This window comes from Tiliqua scincoides, chromosome 5, assembly GCF_035046505.1.
Source record: "Tiliqua scincoides isolate rTilSci1 chromosome 5, rTilSci1.hap2, whole genome shotgun sequence".
NCBI classification, from domain to species: Eukaryota; Metazoa; Chordata; class Lepidosauria; order Squamata; family Scincidae; genus Tiliqua; species Tiliqua scincoides.
The window spans coordinates 5,185,149-5,212,698 of NC_089825.1; the positions used below are offsets into that span (position 1 = coordinate 5,185,149).

Sequence of the window (27,550 nt, forward strand, 5' to 3'; positions counted from 1 at the left end):
CTAAAAAGATGCAAAGGAATACCAGCAGACAGCCACCAGAACAGACACTGCTGGGGTGAGGTGGACCAGTTACTCTCCCCCTGCTAAAAAAAGGAGCACCCACTTGAAAAAGTGCCTCTTACCCAATTAACCCAACTTGTTATCATAAAAGCACTATTTGTAGGATATTAGTGCCTAATCAGAAGTTTTAGCAATGGCTTGAGAAATTCTCTAAAGCAAGTTTGCAATCCTCCTGGTCTTAGTGAGGAATCTAACACTGGGTTGCTAAAAACGTATATTTTATTTTTATGTATATTTGATAAATGTATAAACCATTTTTAAAATGTTCACAAAGAGTGAGCTTGGTTAAAAATATAAAATAAGTAAATAAAATATTTTTTTATAAGAGATTGGAGTATGATAGAGAAAACCCAGCTTTGAATTCCAATGCCTAGGGAGTCGAATGATCCCCCCAAATCTAGTACAGTTATCAGTCATGCGCCCTGATTTCCAATCCATGCTCCCTGTTCTTGCAGACATATTCATTGCATACAGTTCTCCCTGAGTCCTAATTCTTTCTCCCAATCCTCATAAGAAAAGTTAGCCAAAAATTCCCTCAATCCATATGAAGCCCATTTTTTTTGCTACTTTTGTCCAGCTTGCATAGCTTAATTAGTCTTGCAAGTATTGCACGAAAGTGACTACCTCTGTGCTTATCAGTGCAAGTAATTTGTGCCACATCTGTGGGGAGGGGGGGTAGAGACATGTCCCCATTACTTGGTTAGCACAAACTCTTCCCTGCTTGCTGAGAGAAAAGGGAAACCAAAGTGATTGTGGTGCTGGAACACTTTCTCTGTGACAAAAGGCTACAAATTTTGGGACTTGTTAGTCGAGGAAAAAAGTAAGGGGTGTGTGTTTGAGGTTATAAAAATGTGCATAGTATAGAATAAGAAAATGGGTTATGTCAGAATGCCAGATGCAAGGGAGGGCACCAGGAGGAGGTCTCTTGTTATCTGGTGTGCTCCCTAGAGCATTTGGTGGGCCGCTGTGAGATGCAGGAAGCTGGACTAGATGGGCCTATGGCCTGATCCAGTGGGGTTGTTCTTATGTTCTTAACTACAACTCCCAGGAAGCCTTGCAGGTCTCTTGTTATCTGATGTGCTCCCTGGGGCATTTGGTGGGCCGCTGTGAGATACAGGAAGCTGGACTAGATGGGCCTATGGCCTGATCCAGTGGGGCTGTTCTTATGTTCTTATGACATGCTTCTATCCCTTTCTCCTCATCTTAGTACTCTGAATGAAAGTAGCAATACATTGCGACACACAAGGTTTACCAGCTTGCAGTGTGCATAATTTATGGGACTTGTATAGTATGTGAAGATGGCCACAAATCAATGTAGGACAAGTCTGTCTATGGTGACTCTTCATGATAGCTCAATGGAACATCCATATTTGGTGGAATTGTGCAGGCCTGGGTTTGTGACTGAAAGCCACCTTGGGCTTCTCGTAAGAGGAGGAGTGGCAGGCTAGAATTCTTGAACAATTGATGTATGAATATTCAGAGGGTGGTATATTACTTAGTGATGGGTGCCTGTTGCCTTCAACTCCTGGCTGTGAGGTTTCTGAGAGCATCTGCTTTGCCACTGTGGAAACCAGGATGCTGCACTCGATAGACCTTTTTGGTCTGGTCCAACAGGGCTACTCTTGCCATTCTTTTAAGGAATAAAGATTTCGTTTGTCAAGAGCAATTTGCAGGTCTGCCTTCAAGGCTAAAATATTGTTTGCACAGAACTACAGGACATTAAACCTGGACATTAAACATTAAACCACATCCAGGAATGTGGCTGGTTTTCTGTTCATTCTTAATACCTTTGTCCCTTTCCTCTGTTCTCCAGGCATCTGGTGTCGAAGGCTCTGATATCCCTGACGACAGCAAGCTCATTGGATTTGCCCAACTCAGCATTAATTAAAATGACACTCCTGGATGCAGGTCCCCTGTGGGCACAGCTTCTGAACGCTTCTGTCGGCCTAAAAGCAAAACCACTACTGCCAAAGAACCAAACTACAGGCCCTTTTTCTTAGAAGCTTTAACTTTGTTTCTCAAGTAGTATCACAGCATCTCCCAGACCCCCCCACTATTAGAGACATTTGGCTTGTCATCACCTGGCACGCAGTTCCTGCATTTCTCTCATCTCAGATGTGTAGCCCTCTTCCTTCATTGCCTGCATGTTTGTAGTTTATTATTGCCTTAACTATTTAAAACAGAAATACTACTGAGAGTACGAAACAGGGGTTCCACTACTCTTAACTATCCTGCTGCGTGTGCTTGCTTTATATTGAATGTTTTTTTTGACCACATAGTTTTGCCCAACTGCAAAGGATTTGGTTTCGCTTTAGCATTTTGGGTTCACCAAGACGAAAAATAATAGCAATACTGTCGTAAGCTGTTGGCATGTCAGAAGTTGAGCTGTGTTGCTCCACTAGCCACGTAAAGTCTTAAATAGGAAGAAGGTGAAAGCTTTTATTTCAGTGATATTTAAAGTATTAAGCAGATAAAGGGCAAAAGGAAAACAGCTTTGCCTGCCCTGATTTTACTGCCTTTTTCCTATTTTCCAGTACTGGAAAACAGAACACTTTGAATAACATTGGGTTTTGTTTTGTGTTTGCAAGCCCTGGGCAGCTTGCTTAGACCATTTTCTCCCATGGTTCTAGAGTGATATGCGCAACATGTGCTTTATTGAAACTCCCCCTGCTTGCGGTAGCCACATCTCTTTCATATGTTGCTAGAATCTATGGAGTGCAGACTGCTGAAAATTGGGTTGAACTGCAGCTGAGGTGTAAGGTGGGTGCCGTATTCAGTGCAGTTAAGAGATTCCTACTGGCTGGAGGTGAAGGTACCAATTGGAATGGCGGACTGCAAGTGGCATGCAGACTTTCTTCCTGAATGGCTTTTTTGTTGACACTTTATAGCTCATTCACACAACCTGTTTTTCCACTTCGGGTTGGTTCTGAGTAGCCCTTCTGGCAGGAGGAGATGTTTTTAGGCACAAATTCCCTTCAAAATGGAAGTGTCCTCTGAAACCAACATTTCTGTCCCAGACATTTTGACCTACCATTATTGCACTTCTCTTTCCCGCAGAACTACCTTACTAGAATGATCCTAAATGGAAAACCATGTGTGTGAATGAGTCCTTAAGGTGAACTCATTTCAGATCTCCTTAAACTGCCATGCGTCCCAACCTTAGAACCCTGGGAATTGTGGTTCTATGGAGAGGCTAAGGGTATGTAGGTAAAATACCTTGGCAGCTAGCCAGTCTACAACTCCCAAAATTCTTCACATTGGATTGCTTATTAAGGCCTCTTCACAACATGTTTTTTCCATGGTAGGATTGTGTTTGCAAGAATTTTTTGTGAAGGAAGCCTCTTGAAAGTAGACTATGGAAATAGGGATTGTTTTGCAAGATTACTTGACGTGGTTACCTTATAGGGTAGGCGCGTGGTTAGATGTGTAACTGTTCATGAAACCAGGTATTCATATGTGGTATTATGAACAAAAGTTAATCATGTGGTCTGGCTGTGTGTGCATGTGTTTCTGCTGAAGCAAACCTTTCTGACTGTTTTACCCTCCAAGAAGATTTCATTGGTGATTTCACAAGAAATACGCATTTGTTCATGTGTCTTTTTCTCTGCGCAGACTGGTACATATGGAATTACCCCTGTTCTATTTTTACAGCAATAAAAAAAATTGCCAGTAGATTCATACTTGGCAAGGTTAAGCTCTGGACAGTTTTGTCCCTCCTGCTGCACTAACTGCTTGGAATTTGCAAAATTGTTTTTATACTCTCAGCCCAAGCATCAGAGCTCGATCAAGATGATGTAACTGAAACCAATATAATGTGCATTCAATTTTTTTTTTTGGAAAAAAGAATATGTGGTGGTGTGTTTCTTTTTTTTGCATTTCTACATATAAATTATACTTTTTAGTTTGAGAAAAAAACTTGTAATGCAATATGTGAATAATAAAATGGTGTTGATTTTCCTTTTTCCTCCAGTGTTTTTTTACCCCACAGTGGGCTTTTTGAGTATCTCTGCTTGGTTTTGAAGTATTTTATACCTTGAAATCCGATTTAAACTGTAATTTACTTATCCAATGAATGGAGTTGGGTTCTCTATTCTTCTTGCAGCCTTATAATGTGCTGGTGAAGACATAGCACTGCCAACCTGAGCTGTGGCTGAGGTGCATTAAGAGTTGGCTGGCTTTATGTACTCCTTCCCTTTCCCTCTCCAGTGCAAATTCCCTCCTTTGTTCCTTGTCAAGTTTCAAGGCTGAACCAAAAGTTTTTGCCTGGTAACTTTCAGCTCCACACATGGGGATCTGAAATGGGAAGCAGTTAGACTGGGTTCATGTTTGCAACAGGTCTGGGGGCAGACTTCTTTTTTTACTGCTGCAAACAATTGTTTTATCATTTTTTGTACTGCTACCTGCAAAAATGCAGTAAAGCTGTTCTAGGTGAGTGCTGTGTCTCTTCCCCCCATATGTGCCCCATTGCTAGGGGCAATGTGCCCCCATTGCTAGGCCACCGATGTCAGGTCCTTCACAAATCTTCCTTAGAATTTTTCTCTCCTTCTGAAAATATTAACCAGAATGGTCCACCAAATCTCTCCCATTAGTAGGACAGTGAATGTGGTGACCATTTTGTCTCAGCACTCACCTTAATCATGATTATAGGAGAATACCACTGCTAATTGGAGCTTATTTTTAAGCAAGTTCCCAATACTGGTTTACAACTCTCATTAACCCATTTCTACCCAGACCACAGGTGTATACATTTGGTCTCTGTTGCGTATATGCAACGTTGGGCAGAAATGGCTTTTAAGAAGGACCTGGTTAATGTTTCTTCAGCTGTTGATCTTTAACCATGGTTTTGCATTACAAGGGAGGGAGGAGAATTTACACCGGAGAGGGGAAGTGGGAGGGCAGAGTGTCAAATCTGCACACCTCACTATCTGGTTGCCACTATATTTTAAGAGCTGCGCATCATTATGTCTGCACCAGACCACTGTGGATGTGGGAAAAATTGGGAAACCTGGATTTGTTAGGAATCTTCATTTTCTAAGTCTTTGTAACAAAATATATTTATATATTTCTTTATGAGCTGTTAAGGAAGCTTCCTATTTTATTTTTTTTTGCATGGTTTTTATAATTTTTTGTAAGCCTGTAGTTTTTAATATTGGCAAGATCTCCCAATAGTTCACACACACAAAATTACTATACTATGGAGACAAAATGATGAAAGAACAGGAAAGGGGAAGACCGCAAATATAGTGGTGAATATGATAGGGATTGGGGTGGGTGGGCACAGAATGAAATAAGGGTTCTATTTGAATTATGTGCATGTTAGAAGTTTTGGCAGTCCCCACTTTAGCCCTCCTAAAGCACTAGTAAGCGTTCCTCCTTTATGCTTGTCAGCTTATGAGAGAGCATGTTGCAGTCCACATTCATGGAAGTTGTGGGTGGTTCTAAATTGGGGGAAGCAACCTTGTGGGAGAAGCAAGAATGAATATCCCTGGACAGCTGTTTTGGTGTGCCTCTGACAGGGGTGAGGGATCCTCACATTGATGGAGTGGCCCTCGGAGGCTCCATCGCAATCACACTTTCTGAAATTCTTGCCTCCTTATGGCTGGCAAGAAGTCCTTTGGAGCCTGTGATGTCACGTCACTAAAGTTGAACAGAGCTTGCTTCAAATCCCAGCCCCTAATGTGAAAAGTTGGTGCATGTGGTCTTGTCCTTGAGACCTGGGGTGGTCGCAGCTTGGGGAACATGCAGTTCACCCTTCCCACCCATGCATTTGCCTTCCCCACCTTCGGCCATGGAGACCAAATTATTCTGGTACAGTATTACTTCACTTTTGCCTGCATGCCACGCATACCTTGTCCTTCTCACTGGAGTAGGGATTTCAGTGAAATAATCCAGTATCTATTTATTTACTCCCATCTCTGCCTAACCCAGTTCTAGAGGACAAAAGTATCCACACTGAGGTTTAAGTTTCCTTATATATATTTTTTCTGATCCTCAACTCTTGCTTTTAGATTTCTAGGCACACGTCTCTTGATAGTCATTGTTCTGTGTCTCGCTTGGGGTACTCAAAGCGCTAGACAACGTTTTTTTGTTCTTGAGGTTCAAAAGTGCCAATCATTTTTTGCCAAGAAATTATTTCTAACCTTTTTTACCCTTATAGGTTGGAGGGTTTTTATTTTGAGTAAATTCTGAACTTGAACCTAGAAATCAGTTGGTATTTTTTTTAAAAGAAAATCTTAGTCGATGATGATGATGATGTATTACTATAACAGGAACCTCTACACAATTTTGATGTACTGTAGATTTTAATGAGATGTAAAATATTCAGCCTTTTTTCTTTGACTTTGTATCTTTACTGCATGTACTTCTCTAGTTTTTAATCAATAAAAAACAAATTGTCCATTGCCACAAGGTGGGTTTGCTGTGTTTGTTTCAGGGGGCTAAGTTTTTAGGGCTGACTTGTATTTTAAATACTTCTCTCCCTCTTTCACCGTATCCAAAGAAGCTCCCCAGAGTGCAAACTTAAAAAGAGGATCACTGCAGATTTGTTTCTTTCTTGTCCTTCCTGCCCCGCTGTTCTAAGAAAAGATGGCAAAACTTAAAGTAAAATTCAGTCTGTTCAAAGTACCAGTACAGAGAAGGCTGAATAATGCTGCAAAACCAGTGATCTTCTAACTGCACTGTGTTCCAGGAATATATGTCTGGCTGCAATGGTGGCACTGCCTCTTGCCCTAGAAGCATATTTCAGGTCATAGAAACATCACCCAACCTCTGAATAAAGACCCAGAACACTTCTACTATTAAACATTGAAGTGAATGTGAGCTTTCCGGGCCTGAGCATCGATGGTAAGGCCACACCAGGAGTATTGCATCCAGTTCTGGTTGCCACATCTCAAAAAGGATATAGTGGAAATGGAAAAGGTGCAAAAGAGAGTGACTAAGATGATTACTGGGCTGGAGCACCTTCCTTATGAGGAGAGGCTACAGCATTTGGGCCTCTTTAGCCTAGAAAAGAGACGCTTGAGTGGGGACATGATTGAGACATACAAAATTATGCAGGGGATGGACAGAGTGGATAGAGAGATGCTCTTTACACTCTCACATAACACCAGAACCAGGGGACATCCACTAAAATTGAGTGTTGGGAGAGTTAGGACAGACAAAAGAAAATCTTTCTTTACTTAGCGTGTGATTGGTCTGTGGAACTCTTTGCCACAGGACGTGGTGATAGTATCTGGCCTGGATGCCTTTAAAAGGGGATTGGACAAGTTTCTGGAGGAAAAATCCATTATGGGGTACAAGCCATGATGTGTATGCGCAACCTCCTGATTTTAGAAATGGGTTATGTCAGAATGTCAGATGCAAGGGAGTGCACCAGGATGAGGCCTCTTGTTATCTGGTGTGCTCCCTGGGGCATTTGGTGGGTCGCTGTGAGATACAGGAAGCTGGACTAGATGGGCCTATGGCCTGATCCAGTGGGGCTGTTCTTACGTTCTTATGAGGAAACCCATGTGGACATGAAGAGAACATGAAAATGCCACCCAAACAGTGGCCCTGGCCAGGAATTGAATTTTTTTTGTCATCAGCTTTATAATGAAACAACTTTAAGAGCAGACATGTTGTAGATCATTTACACTGCATAAAGAGACAGAAGTTCAGAGTATGCAGTTGTTTATCTGTTGGGAAATCTGACTCCAACTTTGTCTGCATTGATCAGGCTTGCCTCCGAATTAACTCAATGCAAATTATGCAGTGGATGGATAGAGGGATGCACAACACCAGAACCAGGGGCCATCCACTTAAATTGAGTGTCGTGAGAGTTAGTCTGTGGAACTCCTTGCCACAGGATGTGGTGATGGCGTCTGGGCTAGGTACCTTTCAAAGGGGATTGGACAGATTTCTGGAGGAAAAGTACATCCAGGACTTGTTGGCTATAAAACACCAACAGGAGCTACAACCTCCTGGTTTTAGAAGTAGGTGTAATGCTTGGTGTAAGGGAATTGCTCAGAATGCTAGGTGCAAGGGAATTGAACAGGAAGTTGCAAAAGGATGCAAGTGTCCTATGTGCTCCTGAAGGCATCTGATGGGCCACTGTGAGATACAGGAAGCTGGACTAGGTGGCCCTTATCCAGCAGGGCTGTTCTTCTGTTAACATGTTACTGCATAAATTGGATGTGTTTATTAATTTTTCTACTGCAAGCACAAATATTCATGAACCAACAACAAAAAGCCCAAATACTGGTCTTTGATTTTACAAGTTGCAAGAGACTCTGTGAGAATCGGTGAGGCTGCTATAGCCTGCTGTTCAGTGATGGGGAAGATGGGGACAAAACGCAGTGCAGTCGCTGATCCTGACTCCACAGTCCCCTGGGTGTCTCTGGAAAAGGGGTTGATATTCCCACCAGAAAGGGGAAGACCAAAAAGGAGGTCCAAACAGCCCAATTACTGGGGTTCCCTCGGTGTGGAGTCCATTCTCCTTTTCACTCCCGGGGGGCCAAAGGAGGAGGCAGCGATGTGGTGGAACATGGAATGCAGTAGTTCAAGCTAGCTTGCTCTTTTTTATAGCAGTGTTTCTCAAAGTGTGGGTCGGGACCCGCTAGATGGGGCGCAAGCCAGTTTCAGGTGGGTCCCCATTTATTTCAATATTTTTAAATATATTAGACTTGATGCTACTATAGTGCTGTGATTTTCAACCTTTTTCATCTCATGGCACACTGACAAGGTACTAGAAGTGTCAAGGCACACCATCAGTTTCTGGACAACTGTCGAGGCACACCATGCTGTTGGTGTGGGGCATATCCCCCAATGGGCCTATTAATAAATGACCCTCCACCAAACTCGTGCGGCACACCTGAGGCCATGGCACAGTGGTTGAAAATGGCTGCCATAGTGTGATTGCATTTGGGGAAAATGGGAAAAAGTACATCTGTACTTTTAACAGGCTACTATGTATATGCTTTTAACAATGATAGTAAATGGGACTTACTCCTGGGTTAAGTGTGGGTAGGATTGTAGCCTAGGATTGTTAAAAAATTTTCCTGCTTGATGATGTCATGTCTGGTCATGACATCACTTCCGGTGGGTCCCCACAGATTCTCATTCTAAAAAATGGGTCCCATAGTATTGGTTGGCAACCTTCAGTCTCGAAAGACTATGGTATAAGCCTACAGCACCCGGTATTCCTAGGTGGTCTCCCATCCAAGTACTAACCAGGCCTGACCCTGCTTAGCTTCCGAGATCAGACAAGATCAGGAATGTGCAGGGTAAACATTTTATAGGAACCACTGTTTTATATGTAGGATTTTGGAGAACCTGGGATCTCACATTCTGCTTGGCTACTCTACATGCCTTTATATGCATATAATGTATGTAGATGCGTTTATATACCTAAAATCATAAGCTGTATCTGTCATCATAGACTATGCCAGGCAGCCCTGTTTGAGTCAAGCCTGCCTGTTTATGCCAACGTTGCAATGCATTCTGGACTACTGTTGAATCAATAGATAGTTTACACTGCATTTTCTGACACTAGCATACAAGGGTTCTGACCTCTGCTGCTAGCTTGCAAGTCATATATTCAGAGGAGGAAGACAAGGCTATAAAACAACAACATGTGGGTGGAAGAGGGTGGTGCCATCCGGTCTGCTAGACCAGGCTCATCAAAGATGTTGATTATTTTAAAGGCTTGGGAAAGTGAACAGACACCGAACATGCTTTTACACAGAGATCAGCAACCCAGATATCTGATCAATCAACTCCAATTCCCAAAATGCATCTGGTTAGCTGCGCCTCGACTCCCTGTGGTTCAGAATGCTGGGCTCTTATAGACTGAATTTTCAACATGATGAGCCTTGCTCAGATGTGTTACTGTGACGTGCAAACTATTTTCAAATGTAGTGAAAACAAAATTAAAAGGGGGTCTTCCTCACTGATGAGGTCACTTTTTCCTATGCTGGAAACTCTCACACTTCAGAGAAACGGCAGTGTGGCTGTCATCCTATGCATAGATTCCTGAAAGTAAGTCAAATTGAACACAATAGGACTGATGAGAAAGCATGCATAGGATTGCACTGTGTATTAAGATTTTTAATGGGAAGCTGTGTTGGTTGGTTGCAGCAAAGAGGGGAGTCCGTAAAGAGGGGCCACAAGATTTTGTCTGCCAGAACTTGCTCAGATGCATTCTGTTTTGATAAAAATGTATTTCATTACAAATGGCTCAAGCAAGCTTCAGGCCCTATTAATATTACCCTTTTTAAAAAAACACCTGATGAACAGAAATCATCTAAAATTTAGTGTGGACCATGTTAATTTCTCCTCTCAATAGACCAGCAGTTTTCAACCACTGTGCTGTGGCACACTGGTGTGCCGTGGATGGTTCACAGGTGTGCTGGGGGAGGGTCATTTATTAGTATGGCCATTGGGGGATGTGAGCCCTTCACCAGCAGCATGGTGTGCCTTGTCAATTGTCCCAAAACTGATGGTGTGCCCTGAAAATTTGATCACCTTGTCAATGTGCCATGAGATGAAAGAGGTTGCAAATCACTGTGATAGACAGCTGTGCATTCTAATGGTCAGCCTTCACTTCTGCAGGAACGCAATGTTCTTTGCTACTATGTTGTAGGGCAGACTTGCAAAGAGAGTCTGGTCCAACAAGAAGCTGACAGAACATACCAAGATCCAGGTCTACAGAGCTTGCTTCGAGTACACTTCTATACTACAGTGGGTCATGGACTCTTTGCACACGACAGGAGAGGAAACTGAACGCTTTCCACATGCGCTGCCTCCGATGCATCCTCGGTATGCATCCTCGGTGTGGAAGGGATTGTCACTCCCGAATCGGCCTTTTCAGCCACACTAGATGCAGTTCCAGGACCACCATGCAGAGCGCAATACCAGAGTCTTTCAAGACTGATGGTTGCCAACTAACTTTAGGACAGGATATTATGCAGTGTGATTGCATAAGTGTGGCACATCTTGCATTGGACTGTATTAACAAAGCATCTAGTGATTATTAACTCTTTCTGTTGCTGAATACAATCCCAAAGTTTATTTTGGGTTTAAACATTAATTGCAGAAACCAACTAAAAAAGGCTCTCAGTGCCTTTTGCAATTCAGTGCAGAATTCAGTGCAGAATTGTAGCCGCAGAGGAAAGGTGGAAAGAACTGCACAATGACGGATGTGGGGGAAGTCATCAAAGCACTAGATGATTTTGGTAGATTCCAGTTCTGGCTGGTGCTGTTAATCACTCTGACTGCTCCTACTGTGGCTTTTCAAGTGTTTGGCCAGCTGCTCATGGTTGAGCAGGGACCCCATTATTGCAACACAAGCTGGTTCAATGCCATCAGCTTGAATCTGACCGAAGAAGAGAGACTTGACTATTCCGAGAAAGCCAGATGGGACTCTTGAAGAATGTTTTATGTACACTCCAGTGGACCTGGATCTTGACGCCATTGTACGATATGGACTTAATGCTACTGAAAAATGCCATGATGGATGGGTGTACCATTCACAGCAAGAGCCATCATTGGTCATGCAGGTTTGAATTCCTTGTTTTCTTTTCAATAGACTTTGATGTTTGTGTACTTCATGGGTAATGTTGCAATATCACCATAGGGAATATAAGAAAATAGTCAATGATAATAAATTATGAAACATTATGCATTGGCTCGGTCATGTTGTGAGAATGGGTGATGGCCGGATCCCAAAGGATCTCCTCAATGGAGAACTCGTGCAGGGAAAGCGCCCTACAGGTAGACCACAGCTGCGATACAAGGACATCTGCAAGAGGGATCTGAAGGCCTTAGGAGTGGACCTCAACAGGTGGGAAACCCTGGCCTCTGAGCGGCCCGCTTGGAGGCAGGCTGTGCAGCATGGCCTTTCCCAGTTTGAAGAGACACTTGGCCAACAGACTGAGGCAAAGAGGCAAAGAAGGAAGGCCCATAGCCAGGGAGACAGACCAGGGACAGACTGCACTTGCTCCCAGTGTGGAAGGGATTGTCACTCCCGAATCGGCCTTTTCAGCCACACTAGATGCTGTTCCAGAACCACCATTCAGAGCGTGATACCGTAGTCTTTCAAGACTCAAGGCTGCCAACATGAAACATTAGAAAGGCTGTTACTTATATATTACTTTGTGCGATGGCATAGTTAGAGGGGGTGCAAAGCCTTGAGTTTTGTAGGGAACTTCACCATGGTGTGCAAGTGGTCCCTGTCCCTCCCCTTCAAAGCCATTCCAGGCATTCACCTCAGTTTTGCTCCCACTGCCTGGAATGTCTCCAAATGGGAGGGGCCACTTGCATGCCACAGTAAGGCTTCCTGCAAAACTTAGTGCTTTACACCCCCTCTAGCTACACCACTGACTTTGTGGAATGAATTGTATGTTGCAAAATGGTGGACCACGTGCTTTGCGTGCAAAGGATCTCAGATTCAATCCCTGGCAGGCGCAGAGGACATTTTCCTTACTACTGAACAATTATATCCCCCGCCATTAACATACAAGGAAGGCTGCAGGTTTATAAGCTCCCTCTGTCATATGGGTCTGAGCTCTTTATTTGGAAGCTGGCTGTGTCTGGCTGTTGAAGACAAACTAAGGGCACATTCCCATGCACATATACTCGGAAGAAAGTCCCATTATAGTCAATGGGGCTTACTCCCTGGTAAGTGTGGATAGGATTGCAACCCTAGAGTATCTACCAGGTCCAGTTGAAAGACTTCTGAGATCCCAAGGACCAGAGTTGCTAGATGGGAAATTCAGTTTCTGTCTGTCCTCTCCCCGCACTGATGTATTATTGTCTATTCCTCCCCTCCAAAGTTAGAAAACAATGTTTACATAATACAGCTGCATTTTTAATCTTACTCAAGCCAGCTTGGTTTTTATATCTTTAAGAACCTGACTTTAGTATGGGGTTAAAAATGCTGCTACACCAGGTGCTTCTATATTGCACTGCAAGCAAATCAGTAATGAATGAAGGTCAGCCTGTAGTTCAGCTCCAGTTAAAGTGGGCTGTGTGTGGTGGAGCCCCTCTGTGATACGTCACAACTCCTGCTACTAGTCATCAAGGCTGTGTTTGCAGCTAGGAGTGCCCCCTGCAGAAATTGCTCTGTACCAGTAAGGATCTCAGTATCCTTTGGTTAGATCTAGCTAGAGCATGCATTTCTGGCTCCTGCAATATAGATGGAAAGGGGCAGAGAGCTAGACATGGTTCAGAAGTCCTGAGCCCTTGGAAAAAAAGATCAGGCCCCCCCCTCCCCAGCAGTGCTGATGCCAAGTTGCTGTCAGTTCTGTGTGTCACCTTTCAGAAGGCAAAAAGGTGACACACAAAACTCTTGATAATAACAGAATAAAATGAATGATGTAAAATGAGTTGAACAAGCCTCAACTTGCAGTGATTGTAAGATTGCCAGCACTGGGTTGCTCATATGTGTGTTTGTCCAGAATTTGGTACCAAGTGGTTGAACAAGTCAGATGTTGGATGATGGGGCACCTTAGATGATCCCAACAGCTGTTGCTGGCATCTCTTGATAAAGGAACTTTGGAGCAGATCTTGCCAGTCCACACAATACAGTGCTACTGGGCTAGAGGACCTGATGGGCCAACTTGGAGTTTGGCAGCTTCTCTGCGTACACAAACATGGCTTGGCCAATCACATGTGCAATGTTGCCAGGGCACGAGCAACTTCTGAATCCCCCTTTCTTTCTCTTTTCAGTTTGACCTGGTGTGCGATCGGAAAGATCTGATTGACATCTCCCTATCTATTCATATGCTTGGACTTCTCACTGGAGCGCTGGTGTTCGGTACATTGAGTGACAAGTAAGAGAGAGGAAACCCAGCCTGGAGAATGAGGGATCCAGGGTAATGCAAAAGGGGTGGCATCTTTTCAGAAAAGGGCCCTTAGAGGCCAGTGGGAGCCTTCCTAACTCTTGGGAGGGAGCATGATTGGGCACAACTTATGTCTGAAGCACATACTTTGTAGTTTATTTATTAAAAGATTTATACTCTGCCTTTCCAGACCTCCACACAACTAATAATTCCCATCTTAAAAATGAATCACTTACAGATCACATGACACAATTTAAAGTGGTACAATCACCATAAATCACAGCAGCAACATTATGAATAGGGAGCAGTGTCAAGTAAAACAGTAGTAGCAAATAAAGAGGTGGTAGAGTCTGGTCCAACAAGAAGCTGACGGAACATACCAAGATCCAGGTCTACAGAGCTTGTGTCCTGAGTACACTTCTGTACTGCAGTGAGTCATGGACTCTTCGCTCACAACAGGAGAGGAAACTGAACGCTTTCCACATGCGCTGCCTCCGACGCATTCTCGGCATCACCTGGCAGGACAAAGTTCCAAACAACACAGTCCTGGAATGAGCTGGAATCCCTAGCATGTATGCACTGCTGAAACAGAGACGCCTGCGTTGGCTCGGTCATGTCGTGAGAATGGGTGATGTTCGGATCCCAAAGGATCTCCTCTATGGAGAACTCGTGCAGGGAAAGCGCCCTACAGGTAGACCACAGCTGCGATACAAGGACATCTGCAAGAGGGATCTGAAGGCCTTAGGAGTGGACCTCAACAGGTGGGAAACCCTGGCCTCTGAGCAGCCCGCTTGGAGGCAGGCTGTGCAGCATGGCCTTTCCCAGTTTGAAGAGACACTTTGCCAACAGTCTGAGGCAAAGAGGCAAAGAAGGAAGGCTCATAGCCAGGGAGACAAACCAGGGACAGACTGCACTTGCTCCTGGTGTGGAAGGGATTGTCACTCCCAAATCGGCCTTTTCAGCCACACTAGACGCTGTTCCAGAACCACCAATCAGAGCGTGATACCAGAGTCTTTCGAGACTGAAGGTTGCCAACAAACAAGCCCAATACTTGAGGTGGCACTGAGCAGGAATATGGCCAGTGATGATCGGGAGGGCGGAGTGCTATAAAGGAACTAGACACAGCTCTGTGGTCTGGCTCTGTGGTGTAGCTAGAGGGGGTGCAGAGCAGGGAGCTTCACCGCAGCATTCAAGGGGCCCCTCGTTCTCCCCTTCGAAGTTATTCCAGGCAGCAATCAGGCGCCTGCAAAACTTAGTGCTTTGCACCCCCTCTAGTTATACCACTGCCTACAGGGTTTCAGCCACTGTGTTAGAAGAATAAGCTTACAGTAACCACAAAAATGACAATCCCTTTAGTCGGCTTTGAAGATGTAGTTGATGGGCAGTCTCTAAACCCATTAAATGAGCCCCGCCTTCTTCCTTCCAGGTTTGGTCGGCAGCCAACTGTGATGCTGTCCCTGCTACTCATGGGCACATTTGGGGTTGCGGCAGCCTTTGTTCCGCATTTCAGCCTCTACTGTGTGTTCCGATTTCTGGTGGGTGCTGGTGTGACTGGAGATACCATAAGCAGTCTAGCTTTAAGTAAGATCCTTTCAACACTTTGCAGAGTTTTTGAACTGAAAGTGGTTTTGCCAGGTGCAAAAGGGAAACTTCTTCTTTGGGTGTCTGTTTGGGAAGTTTTTAAATGAAAGAGTGATCTGGTCTCACTGTGTCAGTGCAGGGAAATGTGGACGTCACCTACTTGGGTCTAATCTCCACTAGGGATCAGGACTTCCAACTGCTACTGGCTGTCATCGAGGGTGGCCACATGTTGGTGGAGGTGGGGAAGGCAGTACTGGTGCCCCCTTAGCGGCTAGTACCCAGAGTGGATCGACTCCACCCCTTGCTATGCTACTGCATAAGGCGCTGGGTAAAGAGAGGATTGCAAGGAGCTTCTGGGCTCTTCCCATTAGCCAGGAAGGCTTTTTGTGTGCCCCACTCTCAACCCATTACTCATGTTTTGCAAAGCATTCACATTTGGTTCACAGGTTGTGGCCACAGTTTCTGTTCCGCTGTGGCAGGAAGCCTTGGGTGACAACTTTGCTCTTGGGCCACTTTCTCTGTGCACCTCCCAAATGGAGCCAACTGGGCTTCAATAGTGGGGGAGAAAGTCTGAGCAATGGAAGGGCAGGAGACAGTGATTCAGTGAGGCCAAATGTTCTGTCTTCATCTTTTTTTGGGGGGGATGGGTTAGTGATTGTCCCCTTTGGGTGGTGCAAGGAATGACACAAGGATGCAGGTCTCTTGTTGCCTTGTGTGCTCCCTGAGGCATTTGGTGGGCCATGGTGAGATACAGGAAGCTGGACTAGATGGGTCTGTGGCCTAATCCAGCGGGGCTTTTCTTATGGTGCTGGGAGAGAGACGTCCACTGACTGCCTCGATTATCTTTCCCAGGGACAGTGTGTGTATGTGTGTGTGTGTGTCTCTGTCTGTGTGTGTGTGTGTGTGTCTGTCTGTCTGTCTGTCTGCGCGCGCCATGTGGTGGTGGTGGTCACCTCAGCGCACCATGGGGGACCAGTGCAGGGTTTTCCCCTGGATCTTCCAGAGCCTGGCACCAACCCTGCCATCAACCCTACCACCCACAGCTAATTGAAGGTCTTCTGCTCCCATATATCCTCTTAGGCCCAAATCCTAACCAACTTGCCCACATTGACACTGCAGTGCCAATGGGGCATGTGTGGCATCCTGCAGATGGGGGGCAGTCAGGGAGGCCTCCTCAAGGTAAGGGAATGTTTGTTCCCTTATCTTGGAGCTGCACTGCCCTTGCCTTGGTGCTGGAAAGTTGGTTAGGATTGGGTCTTAATCCTGTTTTCCACCTGTAAGCAAGCTCTAAGTATGCATAGTGGCATTTGCCCTTTGTTTTCCCACTATCTGTAAAACCCTTGGAACAGACAGTCTGTGTTGCTGACTCTAACTCTAAATCTAACATTAAATGGAACTCTAAATGGCCGTGTACATCGGTGGCAAGATATGAACAAAAATACGCAAGCATGCATGCAGAACCTTACATTTTAGTGGTTACGTGCAAACTTACCACCAATGAGTCCTTTGTGAAAACACAAGTCACAAATTCATGCATTCCCAGAAGGTGGGAAGCATTCCTAGAATTAAAATTTGCTTTTGGAAATGTGCATCTTTTGAATGAGACATTTTGGCTTGTTGAAATCCCCTTTCAGCTTCAGCAGCATGAATAGCACACCTCTGTTTTCTTCCTCTGCTTTTGCCGGTAGACAGGATATTCGTGTGCTAGAAAGTCCTCGCAGTGTCTCTTAATGCTCTTTAGGTACCGAATGGGTAGGGGTTGCCTATCGCCCCCATGCTCTCATCGTTGGCCACCTGGGTTTTGCCACGGGGCAAATGATTCTGGCTGGTGTAGCTTATGTCATTCGCGACTGGAGGATGCTGCAGGTTGCTGGATCAGCCCCTATCTTTTGTTTCTTTTTCTACCTATGGTGAGTAATACATGAGACTGTAATAGATAGTATCGTGAACTATAATGCATGCTGCCCTTCCCACATGCAATGTACATTGGGGTAATTAAATGCTCCCTTTCCCCAGAGTCCAAGGAAGATGAGAGAAGGCCAGTTTCAATTGTATTTCCAATCTTCTGGTCACAAGGCAGGTGAATTTGTAATAAAAATTCTATAACTTCACACTTGGACACTTCAGGGACTCCTGGGTGAAATGTCATCTGGCCTTAATGATGTCTCATTCTTTAAATTTGTAAGTTCCTTTTAAAGCTTGGTCCGCTCTGTTTTGCCAAAGATTTTGACAGTTGCCCCAGTTCAGGTTGAGATAATCAACCAAGAATTCCTTCCTTGAGCTTCTGTGTCACTTTCTCTTTTTACTCCTTCAGTATCTTCTACCTGTTGCTTTTCTGGCACACATCCTGCTTCTGAAATTCTCTAAAGGACACAAATATTTCTTTAACATTAACTTATACATCTTTAGCAATCTGTGCAAACTTCCTTCATGCCCACCTTAGGACAGATTTACATCTTGGCTTGCTAAAGCCCATCCTTCTTTGATAATACACAAAAATTGAAGTTACTTGGTCCAGTTGTACATTCAGATCTTTTTCAGGGTTCTTCCTGAATCTGCTCGCTGGCTTGTGACAAGAGGGAAGGTGGAGGAAGCCAAAAAGCTCCTGCAGAAGGCAGCCACTATGAACAAGCGGACCATCCCACAGAAGCTGTTAGATCAGGTGAGGAAGGCAGGGATTTGTATCTCATCATTCTCTGTGGGAGGTAATTTCACAAGATCAATATATGGTGAAAAGGGTGGTTGGAAGGGAGAACTTGGGGCCTATTCCAGACATTCTGGCAATGGGGTGGAAAAGGAGGAAGAACACTTTTCCAGGTTTACAGTCATACAAGTCTGTGTGTTTCCTGTTTATTTTTGTGTGGGTTTCCCTCTCTACCTTTCAGCTAGACTTGGGCCTTGGGGTTGGAGCTCTCTGGCTGTGGGGTGGAATCAGGGACTTGCAACCCTTTGGTTTCTGGTGAGTTGGGGTAATGGACACAACGCAGGAAAAATAAGCGTGCCCTGCCCCTTTCTTTACTGGAACTTGTCCTGACAGTAAAGCAAACGAGCAAGGTGACTTATTTCCTAGTGGGTGGGCTATCCACTTGCATCCCAAACAGATGCAGCCAAAAGGCCACCCTGCTTTGCTTGGAGCTTGCAGTGGCCTTAACAACCTCCCCTGCCTCCTTAGTGAGACCTTCTCTTACTATGAAAGTTGGTGGTAGCCCCCTGCACCATGGCCAAATGAGGTGGTGGTGCTGCCCCAATAAGACAGGCAGAAACTGCAGGAGAGTTGGGCAGGACCTTTTTGTATACCACTAGGGGGCAAAGTCCGACAGGTCTTGGTGCACATTCAAAGCTGCTCTTGCTAATCATGATGGGTGATCCATGAGCAAGTACATTTTGCATGACCCACCTGTCCAAAAGATGGTGTGGGTGAGTCAGCGGACTGCCCCCTCCCCACAATATTGCTGCATACTCCCCACTTCTCTGAGTGGTGCCAAATTCCAGGGACTGTGGCACCTGGGCTTGGCTTCCTTTGGTGGAGGGAACACTGGAAACCTAGCTGTGGTGTGTGTAATTAGTGGCATAGCTAGAGGGGATGCAAAGCACTAAGGAGCCTCACCGCAGCATGTAAGCCCCTCCCCCTCTCCTTTGGAGCCATTCCGGGTGGGGGAAAACAGAGGTGTACGCACATAACTCTTATTAGCTCCTCTTCTTATCTTGGGTCTCTGTGTCACATCCTCTGAGTCAGTAATTTCCAATGTTTTCCTTCTCACGGCGCACTGATCTCTGTGGCCTTCTCTATTGCTTGCTGTGATGTAATTTATAGCTTCTAGTAGACTCTGGGTGATTCCGCAAAGCCCATGGACGAAGAGTTCCTTACTATAGCCAGATGCCCAGAGTTGCAGAACCTGGAAGAGATTTTCTGTGATTTTCAAACACCCGTGGCACATCTGCGGACCTTTTGTGGCACACTGGTTGAAAATCACTGCTCTAAGTTCTGATGACTGGCACAAGGAGAGCTCTCCAGATACCTCCTGTCCTGTTTCCTTAAACATCACTCAGGCGTCCTGGCGATCTGATGATCAAAATGCCTCGCCAGGGCAGCCTGGGGCAGGCGAGTCAGAGAACAAGAAAGGCAGGTGACCTGGGTGATTTTCCCCTCCTGTGAGTGTGTGACGTGGCTCTCCTCTCTTGCAAAAGCTGAAGCCAGAAAAGAAGGCCAAGTCGGGAAGTGTGCTGGAGCTCTTCAGGAGTCCACACCTGAGGAAGGTGACAGCTGTCATATCATCCATCTGGTAAGCCTATGAAGTTGACAGCAGCGGTCGGGTGCAATGGTGTCACTAGGGTTTGCATCACCCGGTACAGGAGGCCAGCATGAAACCCCCATAATGGACCTCCTCCCATGCAGGGGGTGGGGCAACACCCTGGCTGGTGGGCGTGGTGATGTACTATTGCCCCACTCCCACTGGTTTTTTTGGCTATAACTTTTGATATAATAGAGATATATCAGCACGGTTTGCTTCATTGCATTCTGCATGAAATTATGCATCAAATGATATATAACATGATGGTTTTATTTGTAAATACCAAGATTAAAAAAAAAAGTTTGGCCAGTAGTGGTGTCACCCCCGTGTGCATCATCTGGTGCAGCCCACACCCCCGCACCTCCTTAGCAACATCACTGGTCAGGTGCCTGCCTTGCAATCAAGTGGTCCCTGGTTTGGAACCCAGGTGGCAAGGCTAGGAAGATTCCCACCCTGACCACAGGTTTGACTCTGCATAACATCAACTTGCAGGCCTTCGGGAGTCATTGTTAGGGACCTTGCTTCATGTCCTCAGGTATGGCCGGTGGGAAAGCAATGCAGGGCTTTTTCAGTGATGGCCCCCTGAATAAAGAACTCTCTTTCTCATGTAACCAGGGTGGCCTCTATGCTGCCTCCTTCAAGTGGGCAGTTAAGACCTTTTTGTTTTGTCTGGATCACTGTTTTGAATTGGTTTTAATATTGTTTCATGGAACATTGTCAGATGCCTTGATAACCTGTCTCAAGGGTAAAAAACATGGGGTTGAAAGATAGCCTAGAAATATTTTAAATAAATAAGAATCTGTGCATGTCAATTAGAAAACAAAAACAAAAACCCTGTACCATTTCACATTAGGCACATAATCTTGCTAAAATATACATCCTTTTTCGTCACATTTGCAAAATTTTCTTGCATCCAGGAGGACTAGAAACTTAAAATCTAGAACTTAATTCTGTTAAGTAGTTGTGGGGAGGAGTGTGTGTGTGTGCAGACCATGCACCTCACTGCTGCTTTAAAGCATTCATTTTTTTTGCCTTTCTAGGTTTGTTAATGGTTTGGCATACTATGGACTAAGCCTCAATGTGGGCAGTTTTGGCTTAAATATCTACCTGACGCAGCTCATCTTCGGGGCTGTTGAAATACCAGCTCGTTTTTTGTGTATCTTCCTGCTCCAGTGGTTTGGGAGAAAGAAATGCCAGGCTTTCAGCTTGCTCCTGGGTGGAACCATGTGCCTTCTCATCACTATCATTCCAAAAGGTTTGATCTGATCCAGCAAAAACCACTAAAAGCCGGTGTAGAAATGAACAGAAGGCAGGTGGACTCAAGCTCAAATTGCGCCATGTGCTGGCAGTCTTGTAGCAAGTAGCTTGCATGCTGTGCTTTGCCATTTGGGGCAGTGCTTAAATGTGCCAGATGGCTTTTTTTTTTTTTTTTTTTTTTGGCAAATCCACCATTGGTGGAAATTCTGGACTGCCGTAACTCACCTCCTAAATAACTTCCTTGGTCACCTGCATGGCTGACTTTGGTCTCTATTGGAATATAAGAATTCAGTGGTTCGCAAACTTTCGATTGCCATGACCCACTTCATCAGCTGCAGTGGCCTTGTCGCACCCAGGAATGCAAGGCTGCAAGGCATCCAGGTAGCGTCGGCCCACCAACCACCAAAAACCCCACAGTTTGAGAACTGCCAGGCTCCAAGTGCCTTGTGTGCTCCACATATTTTATTGAAGGGCACTTTGCATGGCTGCTTTTGGAGATCAGTGGTGAATATGAGCTGCAAGGGAGTGGGTCCAAAGCAGGCTGTGTGAAACGGGAGGAGGTCCGGGGGGGGGGCACCATACCGCACTGGGTGATAGCAACCTTAGTGATGCCATGCCACTTCTTATACTTCTTGGGCCCGATGGACAGTAATGGATTCCTAAGAAGCTCACGTGAGGAGACATCTGAGCAGCCAATGCTTGGTTTCTCACAGGCTGAGCCACAGTAATTGTTTTGGAGCCAATATAGGCAAAGTGTGGGCTCCAAAATGACATGATGTCTCCCATCTCCCTTTACCTGCAGGCTTTCACTGGAGCTCCCTCTGCTGGGCATTCCAGTCAGTGACTTGAGAGAGCATTAATTTGTTTGGGAGCTCCAAAGGGGAAGAGCCCCCCCCCAGCAACTGTTACCCTGCACATCCCTGATCTTGTCTGATTTCAGAAGCTAAGCAGGGTCAGGCCTGGTTAGTACTTGGATGGGAGACCGCCTGGGAATACTGGGTGCTGTAGGCTTATACCATAGTCTTTCGAGACTGAAGGTTGCCAACCACTGACCCCCCCCCCCCCAGAAACACTATTTTTTAATGCAAGGACAAGCAATGGAAGTGCTTTCTTGGTCTGCCTGTCCCCCCACTGCCCCAGTCTCATTTGCAGAGGACGTCGATTTTATTCTACGTATTCTAATGTTGGCATCTCCTGCATTGGACCAAACTGGACTCTATGTGGGCATTCCTTGATAGGATAAAAGGCATGAGGAGTTACAATCTCAACAATGCAGGGGGGGGCTCTATTTCAGATGAGACTGCAGTACGCAGTATGTGTGTATCTACCTCCATGCCAGTTGTCCTTCAAAGCTGTTATTAGCTGGGAAGGGGGAAACCTAAGAAGGCTTAGCACAAATGCTGCCTGCAAGATGTCCTCTCCATAGCTACTAGCAGCTTGGAGGATTTGGTTTGTGGTCACAGCATGAAGGCGCTATGTTGGAGCTTGATACAGCTGTGATGAAAAGCCCTCCATATTGTCCTCACAACAAGCCTGTGGGGTAGGTGAGGTTGTGACCATGGTCACCCAGGAAGCTTCATGACTGAGTGGGGATTTGAACCTGGATCTTCCAGTTCTAAATCCAACTGCTGAACCACTACATCATCCTGGCTCTCACATGCTCTGATTTCTGGGTGTGCGCACATGTAAGTCAAGTGCCAGGTAAGCCACCGTGAGTTTAGCATCTGTGCGAGTTCAGCAGCAGGGCGAGGAGGCCAGGGCCCCAGACACTGTCCTTCTCTTCCCTTGAGAAGAGGGCTGCTAACCAGTGCAGGGTTTTTAAGTACCCCTAAACAAAAACAAGCAAAATAAAAAAGCTATGCAGTCAGACAGCCAGCAGCAGGGTGGGGGCTATCCAGTGTTTTGCATCGAGTGCCACATGTATGACTATATGCCTCTGGGTGCAAGGAGCTCCAGGGACTCAAGGAACGCGTCTGCTCCCTTGAAGCCTTGGTGGCCGACCTGGAGAAGCAGAGGCAGGCAGACCGTGGGGAGACATCTGGGGACGATCAGGTTTTGTCCCAACCTCAGGCGTGCAGCTCCTCAGCTGCCCAGGTGGAAAGTTTTGGGGCTAGAGCAGTGGTTCTTGAACTTTTCTGGCTTGCGCCTCCCCTGATCCTTGTAGCCATTGGCCACGGCTCCCCATTACAACACTTCACCTCGGTTACCCCCAAAATGGGGATGAAGGTGTTATAATTAGACACTAGAAACAAAAAAACAGCTGCCAGCACTCTGAGGCTGCAATCCTAACCACACTTACCTCAGAGTAAGCCCCATTGAACACAATAGGACTTACTTCTGAGTAGACCTAACTAGGATTGTGCCTTTTGTCTTACAATAGCAGCCAACAGAGTACCCCCCCCCCCCAAAAAGGAGGCAGGAGGAAAAAGGGGAATGGCTAAAAAGGAATGGGGATTTTTTATTTTTAATCTGTTTTTGGAGACAAAGCCATCAAGAGTGGCTTTTTCTTTTTTGGAGGGGGAGGAAAAAGAGAAAGGTGAAGATCCTGGGTTAAGCTAACAAAGTCCCCAAGCCTATGTAGGCCTACTCAGAAGTAAGCCCCATTTGAGTCAGTGGGGCTTACTCCCAGGAAAGTGTGGAAAGGATTGCAGCCACACCCAGCAAGATTACAACTCACCCCAAAATAGATGGGGGCTGCTCACACACACACCCAACATGCAGATTCCACCCCTGTTCCCCCCAGGCAAGACGGAGGGATGCAGGCTGGGGCATTTGGACACTAAGAGCAGGCTGGGCTCCCCAAGTGGAGGACTTACTCTTCCCTCCCGCTTTGAAGCCTGCCAGGAGTGCCCCTGTGCTGATGAGATGCAGCACCTCTGCACTCTTCTCTCCTCCAGCCTTGATCAATCCCAGGATGCCCAGGGCGAGGGGCACACTGGGAAATGTAGTCCTTGGGGTGAGGTTGCACATGGAGAGAGCTCCATGATGAGATGAACCACCTTTGCCTGCCCAGCCAACCTTCTCTCCCACCTCCCCCCACCATGTTTCACATGCCCTCCCAGCCTCACGCTGCCCCACCCACCTAGTTCACAGCTGCAGAGAAGCAGCAAGTCAGCAGGCAGCATGTGCAGCACAGCAGCCCAGCCCAGCCTAGACACGCCTCCCTAAGGAGGCGGGATGCACAGATTGAATACCTCAGCGCTAGAGGTATGAAATGCTTTTGTAATGGTCACAGCATGCCCTACTTCTGCCCCCTGAATGAGGCGACCTGTGCCCAAGAAGCCCTTGCCCTCCTCCACATCTATCCATTCCTTCTTCATAAAGCATTTGACACTTCACTGCACTTTTGTTGCCCTTTACTGAAATGGGGAATTCCGTAGACAGGTGAACGAATATAACTTGATCCTCTTCCCATCAAGCCATTTCCTGGGGTTCGCTTTTAAAAGAAGATCTGATTTTTCTCTTCAGGTTTGCCGGTGGTAATAACAGTGTTGGCCGTGACTGGGAAGTTTATCATTTCTGGTTCTCTCTCCACGACATATGTGTATTCCGCAGAGCTGTATCTGACTGTTGTCCGGTGAGAGTTTCCCTCTCCTTGCTTTAATGATACTGCCCAGGATCAGGAACCAGGCGTAGCTATGCACAGAAGGTCTGAAATGAGCCAAGTTGTTTTGCCCTGACGTTTCCCCCCCACAGTACTCAAGTGTCACGGTTGCCTCTCCCATTGTTTAAATGGGAATTTTGGCAGGTGTGAGATGAGGGAAGCCACCCACGCTGCCTTCAGGTCCTGAGAACCTGTGCTACAGTTTATGTGCTACTGAGGTGGCTTTTTTTGGCTCCTTTTTGGCTCCTTTTTTTGCCTCCTGGGGGTCGGGGATCTGTGTCAGTTCTCGAGAGTATAAAATGCTCAGTGCGTAGCTGGAGGGGGTGCAAAGCGCTGTTTTGCAGGGAGCCTAACTGCAGCATGCAAGCGATCCCTCCTCTTTGGAGCCATTGCGGGTGATGGGAACAAAATGGAGGCAAATGCAGGGAGGCGGGGGGGGGGTTTTTTGAATGCCTCTGTCTTTCTCATAGAACATAAGAACATAAGAACAGCCACACTGGATCAGGCCATAGGCCCATCTAGTCCAGCTTCCTGTATTTCACAGCGGCCCACCAAATGCCCCAAGGAGCACACCAGATAACAAGAGACCTCATTCTTGTGCACTCCCTTGCATCTGGCATTCTGACATAACCCATTTCTAAAGTCAGGAGGTTGCGCATACACATCATGGCTTGTACCCCATAATGGATTTTTCCTCCAGAAACTTGTCCAATCCCCTTTTAAAGATGTCTAGGCTAGACGCCAGCACCACATCCTGTGGCAAGGAGTCCCACAGACCGACCACACGCTGAGTGAAGAAATATTTTCTTTTGTCTGTCCTAACTCGCCCAACACTCAATTTGAGTGGATGTCCCCTGGTTCTGGTATTATGTGAGAGTGTAAAGAGCATCTCCCTATCCACTCTGTCCATCCCCTGCATATTTTTGTATGTCTCAATCATGTCCCTCCTCAGGCGTCTCTTTTCTAGGCTGAAGAGGCCCAAACGCAGTAGCCTTTCCTCATAAGGAAGGTGCCCCAGCCCCGTAATCATCTTAGTTGCTTCTCCCACCACCCAGAATGACTCCTAAAGGGAGGAGTTGCTTCCACACTGCAGTAAGGCTCCTTGCAAAACTTAGCGCTTTGCATCCCCTCTAGCTGCGCCACTGAAAACACTGCTCTTCTTCCAGAGCTGAGCACTGTCTCTGTGTTTCTCAGTTTGGGAAGCCTTATGCAACACAATCCAGTGCTTATAACAAAACTGCCTTTTTGTCTCATTGTACATCACATGCACCTGTGTTTCGCTTCCTTCTCAGGCAGACTGGACTGGGAGTGAGTAAAATGATAGGCAGAGTGGCCAGCATCCTCTCGCCTCTGGTTGGTCTCTTGGGAAAGTACCACCACTCCATCCCTATGGTGATCTTTGGAAGCTCAGCAGTGATTGGCGGGATCCTGTGCTGCCTTCTCCCTGAGACCTGCGGCAAGGAGCTTCTGGATCACATAGCGGATGTTGCAGGGGGCCAGGGGCAAGGCCTGCTGGGAAGTTGGAAGACAGTCTTGTTGTATCCCTTTGCCTTTTTCCCACTGGGGACTTGTAGTGATGGGGTGTTTCTTTCCCGTGATCCCAGTTTAACAGACGGTGCAGTAATACAGGACTTCTTGGCCCCACTCCAGTTGTCAAAAGAAGTTCCCCTGCTTCCTAAATTTAATTTAGAAAATTGAGATCTAAAGTTACCATCCAGTTCAGTGAAAACAATAAGTGTCTTAAAATAAAACCCAGCCCATCCATGTGGTCTACTGCAGCCTTTCCTTCAGGCAGCAGATTGGTGGAAGGTATACCCCTTTCCGATTGTCTACTTGCTCCACTGCTACTGCTTCTCCTTCTACTTCCTGGATTGGGAAAGGAAGAGGGGGACAGATAAGAAGTGTGTGTGTGGGGGGGGGAGAGTGTTAAACTTAGAGCACCGGAATGGGGAAAGAACAGAGGGTGGCACATCATTGGATAAGGGGAGACAGCATTGGGTATGCAGCCTGTGGCATCGGGAGGTCTTGGGCCAGCTCTGCCTCAGCGCCACGTAAGCTGTTTCTAGCAAGATAATGGTGATTGCCAGCAGCCATAATACAACTGAGTGTGTAAAGGCATGTTCAGGATGGGTTCTGGGTGTCTCTGAGCATGAATAACAAGCTCCTCTCCAAACCCATGCCATGCTCGTAACACATACTTTGAATGGGTAGCGGTGGGGAACAAAGACCAAAGGTAAAACGCAACTTATCATTTTCAACCCCAGCAGCTAGTCTTCCACTCCTTTCCCCTCTCCCACCCAATTTGTAGTTTGGGTTATCAATTGATTTAATCTCATTGTAGGCGTGTTGGGGGCCTGAACTAATCTGGGTTGGCTAGTATTAGATCAAACACTTTCCTGACTTTCCCCCCAGTAGAATATAAAATATCAAGAAGTGTGTTCCTGATTGTTTAACCCTCTTGCATTTGCTTTGGCCCAGCAGGACAGTCAGCTTGGAAAATGGATCTAAAAACCCAAATGAAGGCAGCGAACTTACTGGGCAAACCAGGAGCACATGTTTGTAGCCAGGCTCGAGGATTGCTCTGGTGTGCTGTCGCTAAAGAGAATGGAGGAATTGGTGTTTTCTCCATTCTGCAGAGTGTGGACAAAAAGGGACGCTTTAAAGACTTTGCACTAGATTTTTAAGAAGTTAATTCTTAATTAGTTGATTCTAAGGGCTTTTTAATTCAGTTGTTAAGAACCTGAAATGTCACAGAAATAAGCACATTAAATCCTGCCCTTATGTTGACTGGAATGTTTAATCTTGCATTGAATTCCAATGAATCTGGTTGCGCATGTTGTAGAGTGGTGGAGTGCCACTCACTCATCCATGATTGCATTCATTGCTCCAGGCGTGCTATTTTTTGGTTTCTCATAAAACCCTGTTCATAATTCTCTCTG

The 27,550-nt window shown here is 46.0% G+C and overlaps 1 protein-coding gene and 2 pseudogenes across 1 annotated transcript in view; 2 read left to right on the forward strand and 1 right to left on the reverse strand.

The window, feature by feature from the left end:
* OXSR1 (oxidative stress responsive kinase 1) overlaps positions 1–4,997 on the forward strand; it is an 82,802-nt gene extending 77,805 nt beyond the window's left edge. The window contains exon 18 of the mRNA XM_066627678.1: positions 1,874–4,997. Coding sequence (XP_066483775.1) covers positions 1,874–1,948 — 75 coding nt within the window. The 3' untranslated portion in view covers positions 1,949–4,997. The remainder of the gene's footprint in view (positions 1–1,873) is intronic.
* Positions 4,998–9,218: 4,221 nt separating this feature from the next.
* Positions 9,219–9,337, reverse strand: LOC136654478 (5S ribosomal RNA; annotated as a pseudogene).
* Positions 9,338–11,227: 1,890 nt separating this feature from the next.
* Positions 11,228–27,174, forward strand: LOC136651262 (solute carrier family 22 member 13-like; annotated as a pseudogene).
* Positions 27,175–27,550: the final 376 nt, after the last annotated feature.